The following is a 12563-nucleotide window of genomic DNA, read 5'->3' as shown; positions in this document are numbered from 1 at the left end:
TGAAAATCTGTCATGTAGTTTTGACGTAGTCCTTGAAAACCTATAAAATAAAATCCGGATCCAAAATTTCAACAAAATCCAACCGTAGTTTTGACGTAATCTTACTAACAGACAATACAAGCAAACATAAATATACGTCCTTGGCGGACGTAATAAATCTACAGATACTTGGTGCTGATCTTATTTCTCATTCGTAAATATTTTAACTAATACTCTCTACTGGCCAGCGACGACTATTCCTACAATCAGATAATTAACTTTTTTTTTTTTTTTCTAAAGATGCACATTTTATTTTCATGTATATTTTTTTATGCCTCTATCACTGGAATGCATTTTCTTTGTCTGCTACAGCTTTTTACTTTTTTTAAATATATGTTCAGCTGTTCCGTCATTCTAACTTCCCAAGAAATGTTTATTTTAATTGTAGGAAAAATAAATCCAAAGTTGACCAAGAAAAGTTACCAAATCACATGAGATTTTTTTGGCATCAGATTACATTATACGCTATTTTTTGATGTGATGTTGCGGACGGCAGCGCTGCACACACCAGGAGTCTGCTGTTTCAAGATTTAAGAAAATGTTTCTACAAAACGTTAGATCTACCTGTAGATCATCACTTAGTTGGTGGCATGTTGAAGTTGATATTTGTATGATTTTTTTTTTTTTAGGCCTTTTTTTGTTGTTGTTGTTGCTGAAAAACTAGAAATATTACAGGATGGTTAAATGGTTTTCCATTTTCTTTCTTGTATTGAGTGTTTTGATTGGTGGTATTAAAGGAGCACGTCACACTCGTGACCCATCTCCCAGGGGATGGATTGAGCTCTTTGCATGGCGGCCACGTGTGAGTGTGTGTGTGAATGGGTGAATGTGACTAACAGTGTAAGTTACTTTGCTCAAGCAGCTGGAAAGCGCTACATAAGTAAAATCTATTTCTCAGTGTTTTTGCAATAAAGAGGCAATATATACTACTAAATTTGTTATTGATTTTTTTTTTTTTTTTTTTTTGCACATAACAATGTATAACAAAGATTTCTGACGTACGCCAAAAGTTCACGTAGCTTTGACATAATCCTTAAAAGCCTAAAAAATGAAATCCTCATCACCTCCAAAATGAAATGGAATCTTCCGAGGCCTAGTGTCTGTCTGTGGTGAAACGCTCAACTCACTGTTGTGCAGTGGTTTTGACGTAATCTTGATAACAGACATACAAACAGGCAAACAATTATATGCCGATGATTTTATTCCGTCTTTGGAAGACGGAATGAGGTACGCTCACACGGAGCCCTTGGTTGTTTTTTGTAATGGAACCACACACGCATGCAGCAGAGAACAATGGGAGGACACGGACATTCGTATGGACAGACGTCCGAACCTTTAAGATGAACTGTCATCACGGTGGCTGTCGACTATAAAACTGCTGAGTTCCAGGTGAAAAAGTGGCGTTTTTTTTCCCCCCCGTATCCAAGGAGATGGGGTCCGAGCATTTTCTCCCCGCTGTTCTTAAAAGGTTTCCCATCCACACGGCATCGGTGCAGGAAATATCTGCGTCCACACGACACCATGAAAACGATGTGATGCATCACCCAGACCTGCCACGGAAAAACACCATAGTTTTCAGCGAATGTGCGTCTTTCCCGTCCAAACGTCGACGCGGAGGCGGCTTTTTCACATTCCTCCACCCTGGAACCCGCTGTCAGAACAACACCACGTGGCCATACCGCCTTGTGAATGCCTGATCCCATCAGAGGGAACGCCAGGAAGCCTGAGCGAATGCGGTGGGAGAGTGAGTGGTTGGTGCTGGTCGGGGGAGTCAATGGTGCAGTTTTGGCAGCCTCGCCTCCGTCAGTCTACCCCCGGGCAGCTGTGGCTACATCTGTAGTTTACCACCATGGAGTGAATGAATAATACAATGCAAGCGCTTTGAGTGTCCTAGAACACACTAATTGTTGTGTGGACAGGGCCTCAGCCGTCTGTGCAGACAAATTTCTGTGTACTCGCCATTGTTAATGTTTATAGCGTATCGTTCTCGTAATGAGTGTGTGGTTTCATGACAGAGATCATCAACAGCACCAACTAGTGGCCCGACATGAAAACTACATTGTTTTCAAAGTGTTGGCCTGTCGGCGTGAAACTTTCCTGAGACTAAAATGACGTGATGTCACTTGAAATGTTGCGTGAACGGGGCCTGAACGATATTCCAGAATGCATGCTGGGTGGTGGATACTCCGAAGAAGAGCCTCTGCGCCACACTGGGCAGAAAACTGGAGCGCGAACTCACTGCTAATTACTATTATATCATAATTATGTGGCTTCAGAGTTGGACTGCGCAGGCGTCTCGATGGGCGAAACCCTCCCTGATGCTTCTCTTTCTCCATATCTGTCACCTAAACTCAGCGGAGGAACACACACACCACTGATTAAAACTCCCAACGCCGTGTGTGTGTGTGTGTGTGTGTGTGTGTGTGTGTGTGTGTGTGTGTGTGTGTGTGTGTGTGTGTGTGTGTGTGTGTGTGTGTGTGTGTGTGTGACATGTAAGTGCGTGAGGTGGGGGGGAGAAAATAGCTTCTGTTATTTAAACCACAGTGGGGAGTCTGAATGTGTCCCCACACACACACACACGCACGCACGCACGCACGCACGCACGCACGCACGCACGCACGCACGCACGCACGCACGCACGCACGCACACACACACACACACACACACACACACACACAAAAGACAGATGCACGGCGGACAAAGTGCTCAGTGTGGCAGCTGGGACTCAACTATTTATACCCCACAGTGCTCTTCTCATTAGAATGAAGTATGTGTTCCACTCAGCGCTCTGCCAGCAGCGCTGATGTTTGTCGCTGTCACTGTTTGCAGTGATTCAATCAGCGCCACGTTGCTAAAAAACAAGGCACACGAACACATTTGAGAAAATCAGTTTTTAGTTTTTGATCCCCACGGTGACCTGCAAATTGATCGCGCGCTTTCAACAAGATACAAGTTCATATTTCGTGTCAGTTACTGACAATAGTCGCTACATAACTGCTTATAGAAGTCACATGTTTAATCTGGAAAAATGTGTGCACAGGATTTTAATTGTTGCTGGGACGATGTTAATAAAAAAAAAATAAATAAATCACGTGTTTAAAAGTCTCACCGACTCCGTCCGCCCAGAAGGTTTGAGGCACACAAGAGGATTGGTGGAGGTGGAGTACTTCATCACAGCCGATTCATTAAACGTTGACAAGAAGGCCAAAGTGTTTGAGAGTTCACACGCAGCAGGGAGGAGCTGCAACCAGGAGAACACTGACAAGCAAAGAACATTCAACAAACTGGAGCACCATTTATATATATATATATATACACACATACATATATATATAGTGTTTATTAAACACCTTTAACAGATCATGTTAACAACTAAAAACTTCTCTACTTCAAAACAAACATGTATCCACGTTAATGTGTTCCTGCTGCTCCTTCTTGAGCAGCTACTCAAACAAAGTAACTTGGTGACGTTGTCCAAGAGGAGACGCGCCACTCATGGTCGGCTGCTCCTGGACTTCAAACCAAACCAACATGGCAACTCGGTCTCAAGCTTTCTCTTTTATTACTAAAGCAGTTCTGTGAAGTATTTCTAAAAATCATTTGATTTGAGAAGTTGTAGTTGCTGAATCGGTCCTGGTTTTGGTTCCACTACAGCGAGTTTAGACCTTTTACCAAAGTCTTGCGGCGTGTAGGACCGCCGCCTGCACCTCATTTGCATAAAGTTGGCAGAATGATACCAAGGAGCTGTGCTGGCGAAGCACCACAACGCAGCTCGAACCACGCCACACTGTACCCAGCATGCACCGCGGTGCATTCTTCTTATAGACATTGAATGGGATGTGAGACGTTGACGGATCCTAAGACTCATAGCTTCATTCAGCGCTGCAAATGAGTTAATTACTTTAAAACTTTTAATCCGGGTAATGACTGGGCTTTTCTGTGTGTTGGTTGCATGTTCTCCCCGTGTGTGAGTGGGTCAATTCAGTAAAATTTCTCCTCCGGGGACAAATAAAATAAGTGATTATATTAATCCGTATTAACGCTTGTAGTTTGCAGTGGACAGTGTGGATGAGATGCTGGTAATTTGCAGTGGACTGTGTGTGTGTGTGTGTGTGTGTGTGGGGGGGGGGGGGTGCTGGTAGTTTGCAGTGGACAGTGTGGAGGAGATGCTGGTAGTTTGCAGTGGACAGTGGGGGGGGGGGTGTTGGTAGTTTGCAGTGGAGAATGGGGGGTGATGGTAGTTTGCAGTGGACAGTGTGGATGAGATGCTGGTAGTTTGCAGTGGACAGTGGGGGGGGAGGTGCAGATAGTTTGCAGTGGACAGTGTGGATGAGATGCTGGTAGTTTGCAGTGGACAGTGGGGGGGGGATGCAGATAGTTTGCAGTGGACAGTGTGGATGAGATGCTGATAGTTTGCAGTGGACAGTGGGGGGGGGGGATGCTGGTAGTTTGCAGTGGACAGTGTGGATGAGATGCTGGTAGTTTGCAGTGGAGATTGTGGAGGAGATGCTGGTAGTTTGCCGTGGACAATGGGGGGGTGCTGGTAGTTTGCAGTGGACAGTGTGGATGAGATGCTGGTAGTTTGCAGTGGAGATTGTGGAGGAGATGCTGGTAGTTTGCGGTGGACAATGGGGGGGGGGGGCTGGTAGTTTGCAGTGGACAGTGTGGATGAGATGCTGGTAGTTTGCAGTGGAGATTGTGGAGGAGATGCTGGTAGTTTGCAGTGGACAATGGGGGGGGGGCTGGTAGTTTGCAGTGGACAGTGTGGATGAGATGCTGGTAGTTTGCAGTGGACCGTGGGGGGATTTCTTCCTCTCCATGTGAGCGTCTGGGCGGAGCGGCTCTGTCGCTTTAAGGCTGTGGATCATCCGGGCGGTGGAGGGCGGACGGCCGCACTCTGACGCGGCTCGGGCGGTACTCTCCTCCGGATCCACAACGCTTCACAGCTCGGCGAAACAGCTCCAGGACGATCGCTTCTATCCACCCCCCCCCGTGTCGGGAAAGATATCTGAGGGAGATTGCGGGGAGGGGTTCCGCTGGATCGAGCCGCGGCCGCACGGAGGAGAAGCGGGGGCCAAGCCGTCATGGAGCGGCTGGAGCGGGACTGACCGCCGCAAGAGGAGCCGACAGGAGCCGATAGGAGCGACTCTCAACCCAGGCTACGTGAGGAGCAGCGGCCGGTAGCACAGTGACAGCGCCAGCAAGATGTCTGTCCCCGTAAGTAAGCCCCCCCCCTCCCCTCTGCAGAACCCCCCTCCCTTCCTTCACCTGAGCGGCTGCACGCTGGGAGGTCACCGTGTTCGATGCTTCCCATCCAGGCTGCCGGGCAGGGCCGCGGCTATTCTGGGCAGGTCTGACCTGTCAACACATATAGGCAGCTGGTGTGTGTGTGTGTGTGTGTGTGTGTGTGTGTGTGTGTGTGTGTGTGTGTGTGTGTGTGTGTGTGTGTGTGTGTGTGTGTGTGTGTGTGTGTGTGTGTGTGTGTGTGTGTGTGTGTGTGTGTTACTCTGTGACTGTGCTGTTTTGTGCATGCAGGCTGCTGGAAATGGCTGCGATGGAGCTGCTGGTGTTGCTCTTCATCTCAGTCCTCAGGTTGTGTTTCACAAGCCTGCTGTCAGTCTGTGTGCAGAGTGTGTGTAGAGTGTTCAGAGTGTGTAGAGTGTTCAGTGTGCAGTGTGCAGAGTGTGTGCAGAGTGTGTGTAGAGTGCACAGTGTGTGCAGAGTGTGTGTAGAGTGTTCAGTGTGCAGAGTGTTCTGTGTGTACAGAGTGTTCAGTGTGTGTGTGTAGAGTGCACAGTGTGTGCAGAGTGTGTGTAGAGTGTTCAGTGTGTGTGTAGAGTGTGCAGAGTGTGCAGGGGGCCCTACCAATCCTACAGGGTGGGCTTTTAATGTTTGCTCCCTCTAGCTGGAGCACACACTACTGACTAAAGCTGCACATCATCTTGTTGGGTTTTGCAGTCATGATATACATTTCTCTCACTCTTCCTCTTGCACTTAATTTACACAGATTGTTTCTTTTGTCCACACTTGAGCCCCTCAGACACGTTCAGCCAGTCGATATGTTCACTGCACATGTTGAAAAGGAGATATATTAGTTAGATATTGTGCCGCCTCTACCGAAGTGTCCAGCCCGGGTGTGAGCGTAGTGTAAATGAGGAATAAAGGCCGATACATCCCTCAACACTATTGTTCAAATGAAATCTCCATAAATGACAAATATTCATGTGATGTGATCACATGCCTCGTCGGGCTGCACGATAGTCTGGAAATGAATTGCATTGTTTGAGATGCGTAATGCAAAAAGTGCCTGAGCTGCAATAAATGATGTTTCTGTGCATTGAGCCTTCGTGCTCTGCACGTCAACATATTCGACCAATCAGCTCTGGATCTGGGTGTCAAACTGCATTCCTCTCGGGCGATGCAGCGTCCTGCATGTTTCAGGTCCCTCCCTGCTTCAGCATACCTCAAATCTAATCATCAAGCTTGTAAAAAAAACAAAAACAATAAGGAGCCGCTCACTGCAGTGAAAATCAAATTTAAAGAAATGTCCACTTAATATCACTATAAATGATAATTCCAAGTTTTTCCTGCTCGTAATCAAAATGCTTTTCCCTTTTCACTCATTTTATATCACATTTCTATCCCCAGTGGTTCGTTACGTTACAGTTCATGTTGTCTGAAGCCTGTTTGATGTTGTTAACGTTGCATCATTTATTGTTACTAGTATTAATACTCTGAGCATTCCTACATGTCATGATAAACTGCGGTTTACTGCTGGTTTGTATCTGCTAATAAACGTGACAATAAAGTTGTATGTAATCTGATATGTGGATCAGATAAAAACTCACGTTGTCTATTACGCACAGCGGACCACATGTATCTTTTAGGTTTTTCTTTTTTTTCTACCATTTAGAAGTTATTTAGTGTTAAAATTAAAGTCAATGGTAAAAAAAACGATGCTATTAAATGTCTTTTTTTTAAGCATCTATAAATCACAATTTGAGATGAAATCTGTCCTCGGGCGCCACATCGGCCAGGGTCGGCTCTGACAAAGACTTACGAAGACCGGAACAGTCAGCGTGCAACAACAGCAGCCACTTGCCGTTAACTTACCTTGGTACACACGGTTCCTGCTTCCAGCAGTTTCCTACTTCATCTTGGCTGCTGTGTCACTATTTAGTGTCTTTTAGTGTGAACTGGACAAGTTACGGCTTCCCGTCCTTTTCTTTAAGCCGCGAACAAGACAAGCCAGAGGGGTGTGTCTGTTTACAGCTCAGTTGGTAACGTTTAACAGCAGTGATGGTGTATCCCCACATGTTCCCTCAGGCATACTTCTGCTTCTGAAATATGTAGAATATTAAGGTGAATTCTTTATGATTCATAACCTGGGAATAGTGATGAATATTTAAAATTCTGTATCTTTAATCTGCGGCGCATGAATTCACAGTGTATCCAATATATTTTGTATCTCCATATTGCGATAATGAGAGATTTATTATCCAATACATAATTAATTATCTGCGTTAATCCCAACATATTATTTTTTGTAAACGTCAGTATGACATTCGAGCTAAAAGGATTTAACTTTAAATGCCTTACTGGTTTTTATTTAAGATAAAAACCAGCTAAATCATACAAACAAAAATTAATCGCTCAGTGATGTCAATAGTATTGGTATTGGTTCAGTCCCTCGTTGCCATGGTTCCAGAGGAAAATGTGTGTGCGTGTGTGCGTGTGTGCGTGCGTGCGTGCGTGCGTGCGTGCACAGTACGGTCAGTCTTTCACGTATTAATCATCACACTTGTATACGTACACATCTTCAGTTTCCGCTGGCCGTGCATGTTTCCAGCAGGGCGTTGCCGGGGGCAACCGGAGGGTCCGCGTTGCGTTTCGTATGGAGAGAAATGCATGGGTGGCCATGAGAGCAGAAATGTAGCGTGAGCTGTGTGGAAGTCGAGGCCTGAGAGGGAATCCGGCGGCTCTGTGGAGGAAGGAAACGAGTTTCCCTGTTTCCTGTTGGTCAGCTGTTTACGTGATAAAACGCAAACAATCTCAGTTACACTTATTTCACTGTGATCAGGAGTGATGGCTTTAGAGTATCCAGAGACGCACCGACACCACTTTGTGAAAGGGTGAGTACAAGGACGAGTACTAAACTTTTAGCTACTTGCTGATACCGAGTACCGATATGAGTACTTAATAAATGTCAATGTAGTAAAGGAAAACACAACCGCTGTATCGGTGCTAACATGCCCCTCAGATGATTGGACGTCACACAGCAGACCAATCGCCGCCCTCCTTTGCGTTCTGCGCCTTGCCCAATGCGGAGGTAGAGGCTGTGGGCAGGAAGCTGGCGATGACTGGCCTTCGCCTATTGTTTGAGTTTGGAGGATAAATTAGGCTCAGCAGCAGTCTGGAGGACGTGTGTGGCACGAAGCAACCTTGGTCCCGCATCAGTCAGACTATAATCAAGTTTAGCATGTAGCATCGCTGGTGTGTGAGCCCTGAATCTCTTTAGCATGTAGCATGTAGCATGTAGCATGTAGCATGTAGCACGGCTCGGGGTAAAATCCTCCTGATCCACTGGGCAGTTAAACTAATGAGGAACATCGTTCTAACTCCGCAGGTCCAAACGTCTCTGGTGATTAAGTTGCTGCTGTTGTACTAACGGACTATCTTTCTCCGCCTATTGACATTTTGACAGAATATAATTTACAATCTTTCTCACTTTTGTCGTTCTCATTAATAGTAAAGAATCTCCAAACCGCTCTCACTCTCGTGTCACCCTGCTGCCGATGGATGACATCACATAGTACTCACCGGGTTGTATCGGACCCGAAACCCGACACTGGTATCGGCGCATCCCCAGGAGTACCGTTCTTCTTCTTATAACGATTACGCCATGATTCTCTCTTTGTGTTACTGACTGCAGGCTCTGCTTTTGACAAATTCACTAGCTTCCTGCATGAATTTGTCTCCGGTGGTGAAGAATCCGACTCAGCAAAACGGCCGCACATTAGAATGCTCACTCCGCCAAATGACGTTAATACGTTGGTTTGTCTTTCCAACGTGTCGGTTTTTCACTTTACTTGTGTTCTGGGGGTCCGTTCACATGGCGACGCTGCTCCGACTGACTCCGTCTTCGTGGAAACGGGAGAAAACGCAACTGTTCTGAAATGCTGCTGCCGCGTGTTTCCTGCTCGTCTGTCCGGACAAATGTCCGTGTCCCTTCATCGTTAATGTTTGTATTGTCCCCTGCTGGACGTGTGTGTGTGTGGTTCCATTACGAGGACAACCAACGGCTCCAACTCGTGGTCGGGCATTTCCATGTGAACTGACATCATTTTTAAAATATTGCAGTGGATTTGCGGAACTTGTGTGAAACGAAAACAAAGAAATAATGATCTTTGATAACATCATATCTAGTATATCTATATAACATTATCGCATAAACAAGGCTGAGTTTAGGGTCCAGAACAAGAGCAATGTTTAGAAGAATTATATAAAAGAAGAAATGTCAAGGCACAAAGATAATGGCATCATCTACACTGATCTACAATACTTGACAACATTATCACGTGATAATCTGCTGACTTAGCAAGAATCTCAGTCTGGTGAGGAAATGTTTTTGACCATCAGAGCAGCAGATTCACCACATATAGTTTTGTTAGAGCAAACGTCACTCCCGCTTTCTCCTGCAGGTTTTTGATGCAAAGCGTTTTTTGAACTCCCACGCAAACATTGAAGCATTTCCTCCAAACACAAAGCCGTCGCTGGGTCGTTGATGAAATGCTTTGGTCTTTATTGACGACGCGCCGTTGATCTGGGCTGCAAAGCGAGAGTTATTGACAGATACAGTATGTGTCTGTACACACACACACACACACACACACACACACACACACACACACACACACACACACACACACACACACACACTATCTAAATCTACACTTAATGAGCCGTCAGTATTCTAACCTGCCTCATTGCACAACATGTTGAGAGCCTGCAGTGTTTTGCGCGTGTTGCTGATCAATGGCAGTTGACTGAGCGAAGCTGAAGCCACACCAATGAAACCTGTTATTGCTGAGCGGGCCGATTTACACCTTATATTATATCCTGTGTACAAATCAGTACAAATCTCCGGTGAGCATGAGGAGGCGACGTGTCGGACGACACGTCGGTGTGTTTTTTTTCCCCCCATTATTACCTGGAAGCTGCGTGTGGATATTGGGAGCTGGTTTTGCTGAGTCTGACCTTCTTCCTGCCCTTCACCTCCTCTGCAATCCCCTCTGCTCTCTTTGTTTGTCCATCGACAGCACACACTATTTCTTATCTCGGCTCAATCAGCTTCCCGCAGCCTCTCCTCCTCGCGCGCGCCGGCTCAATTTGTAGTTGATACGCGGCGCTCGCGCCCGTCGTTTGACTTTAACGATTGTTTGCCGGAAAAAGCAAACAGTAGTTGGATCAAGGGCGTGTGCTCGTGTGGATGAAAACGAACAGATGAATAATGTGTTTTCATTGAATTGTGAACATCGAAATAAGTATTTAATGAAATCAGTGATGAAGGTGTGTAATTACTTTGGGACGATGAGGATCGAGGACTTTTTGAAAAAAAAAAAAAACGGCTCCCAAGGTAGAACTTTTCTAAAAACGTGCCGACCGTCACCATGGCAACGCAGGAGAAAGTCAACTTTTTGAAAGCGCTACTCCTGCTCAAGCGCACCATGACCACAGTACGTAGTTCTTCTGCACATGCATATTCATCAGTATTTTTATTTCAATTGTTGAATTCGCGTTAACATAAAAGCTGTTTGCACTATCTAATGTACGCTCACTTTTTTTAAAAATCATAAATCAAGAATTACGCTTGGAAACACAGCTTTTACACTGCCTTTATTAAATATAGCTAATACAATACAAAATATAAATTCCTGCTTTCTCTACAATTTTTGCACTTTACCAATTATCCGAAAACATGACTTAAATCCTTTACAGGTAAGTGGAATTTGATCCCCGCTTATGACAATGCTGTGAAATGACGTTAATGCAGTAATTCTTGTACTTCAGTGCAGACTTTCAGTATTCCTCTCACCTTTGGTCCATAAATGTCACCTCATCATGGTGTACAAACGAGTGACGCCGCAGCCTGTTGTTTGTGGCCTTTCCTGCTCTGTGCTGGTCAAACACAAGAAGTTGACACACACACACACACACACACACACACACACACACACACACACACACACACACACACACACACACACACACACACACACACACACACGCACACACACACACGCACACGCACACACGCACGCAGAAGCAGGTGAGGAGACAGGTAGCAGCTGCCCTCATTACACACTGCGCCGAACCTCGATGTGTGGAAAAAAAGAAGAATCTCCAGGGAACACCTGGTCTGGACGGAGAGAAACACGCGGAAAAGCTGCGTCACACAAGAGCTCAGCGTGCACGTCGTGTTCCACTGAACTGAAGCGAGGGTAGTTCGCCGGTAGTTTGAGTGACTGCGTTGTTGGTGAGTGCAGAGCGCGGCGAGCACACACACCTCTCAGCCTCACCACTGCTGACCATTAAGAATCACTGCCTGCTCTCCAGACAGTTTGTGCTTCTTTACTACAAACTACAGTTGTATTGATTCACTGTATGTGACTCATTAACTGTTTTCTAACTGTTTGATGTGTTTTGATTCAACATACCTGTACGTGTCTAAAAGTATTTATATTTAATTAGTCGCGGGATTTGATGAACAGTTATTTATATAATTATGAAATATGTAATTAACGGAATTAACACATTTCAGTGTTTGACACAAGTAGCAGCTTTTTCTTCAAATTCTAATATCAACAAATGCGTGTGTAATTTAAAAAGTGCCAGCGATATCCTTAACCTCAGCTCTGTGCTCACAACGACATGTTTGGCATTGAGGTGGTACCATAGAATTGGATCGCTTTGATTATCTTCAAATTCATAAATACATATTGTGCACACAGCGGTGCTCCTTTCCACACTTGGATCACATTTTGAGCTGAATCTTTCCATCCACGGGACCAAACTACACACCCGTCACATCCGTTTGCTTGCCACTGCTCGTGGTGTGAACGGGGCCGTGACCGGCTGTTAACTCCCAGGATGTTCCCTAACTCTGCTCAACCTCTCGCTACCCTCCAGAACCCTGAACATTCAACGCTTCCTTTCAATCAGTGAACAGGACAGCAGGATTAACAGGCGATAACACGACTTGCACTGAACATTATGAGGTATGATCAGTATATTAGGAACCGAAAGGAACTTTACCAAATGTTCTGTGTTGTAACGTGAACATTAGACATGATTGAAAACATTTTTTTTTTTAATGAAAATATGTAATCAAAGTGAATGTGTTCGCCTCCCAGGCTCAATATTCATTCTAACTGCGTGCTTCACTCAGTAGTGAATTAGATTAAATGGTGTACGTTGGATTATTTAGTGCCAGCCCATTTTTCAACTGGACAAATCTGAGAAA

General features: G+C 45.4%; 1 protein-coding gene across 1 annotated transcript in view; it reads left to right on the top strand.

Annotated features, from left to right (window-relative positions):
* Positions 1-5035: 5035 nt before the first annotated feature.
* bcar1 (BCAR1 scaffold protein, Cas family member) overlaps positions 5036-12563 on the top strand; it is a 76500-nt gene continuing 68972 nt past the window's right edge. The window contains exon 1 of the mRNA XM_080475798.1: positions 5036-5257. Within this exon, the coding sequence (XP_080331924.1) occupies positions 5246-5257 (12 nt within the window). The 5' untranslated portion in view covers positions 5036-5245. The remainder of the gene's footprint in view (positions 5258-12563) is intronic.

This window comes from Lipophrys pholis (genome assembly GCF_963383615.2).
Source record: "Lipophrys pholis genome assembly, chromosome: 11".
Taxonomy (NCBI): domain Eukaryota; kingdom Metazoa; phylum Chordata; class Actinopteri; order Blenniiformes; family Blenniidae; genus Lipophrys; species Lipophrys pholis.
This window is presented reverse-complemented; position numbering and strand designations above follow the sequence as displayed.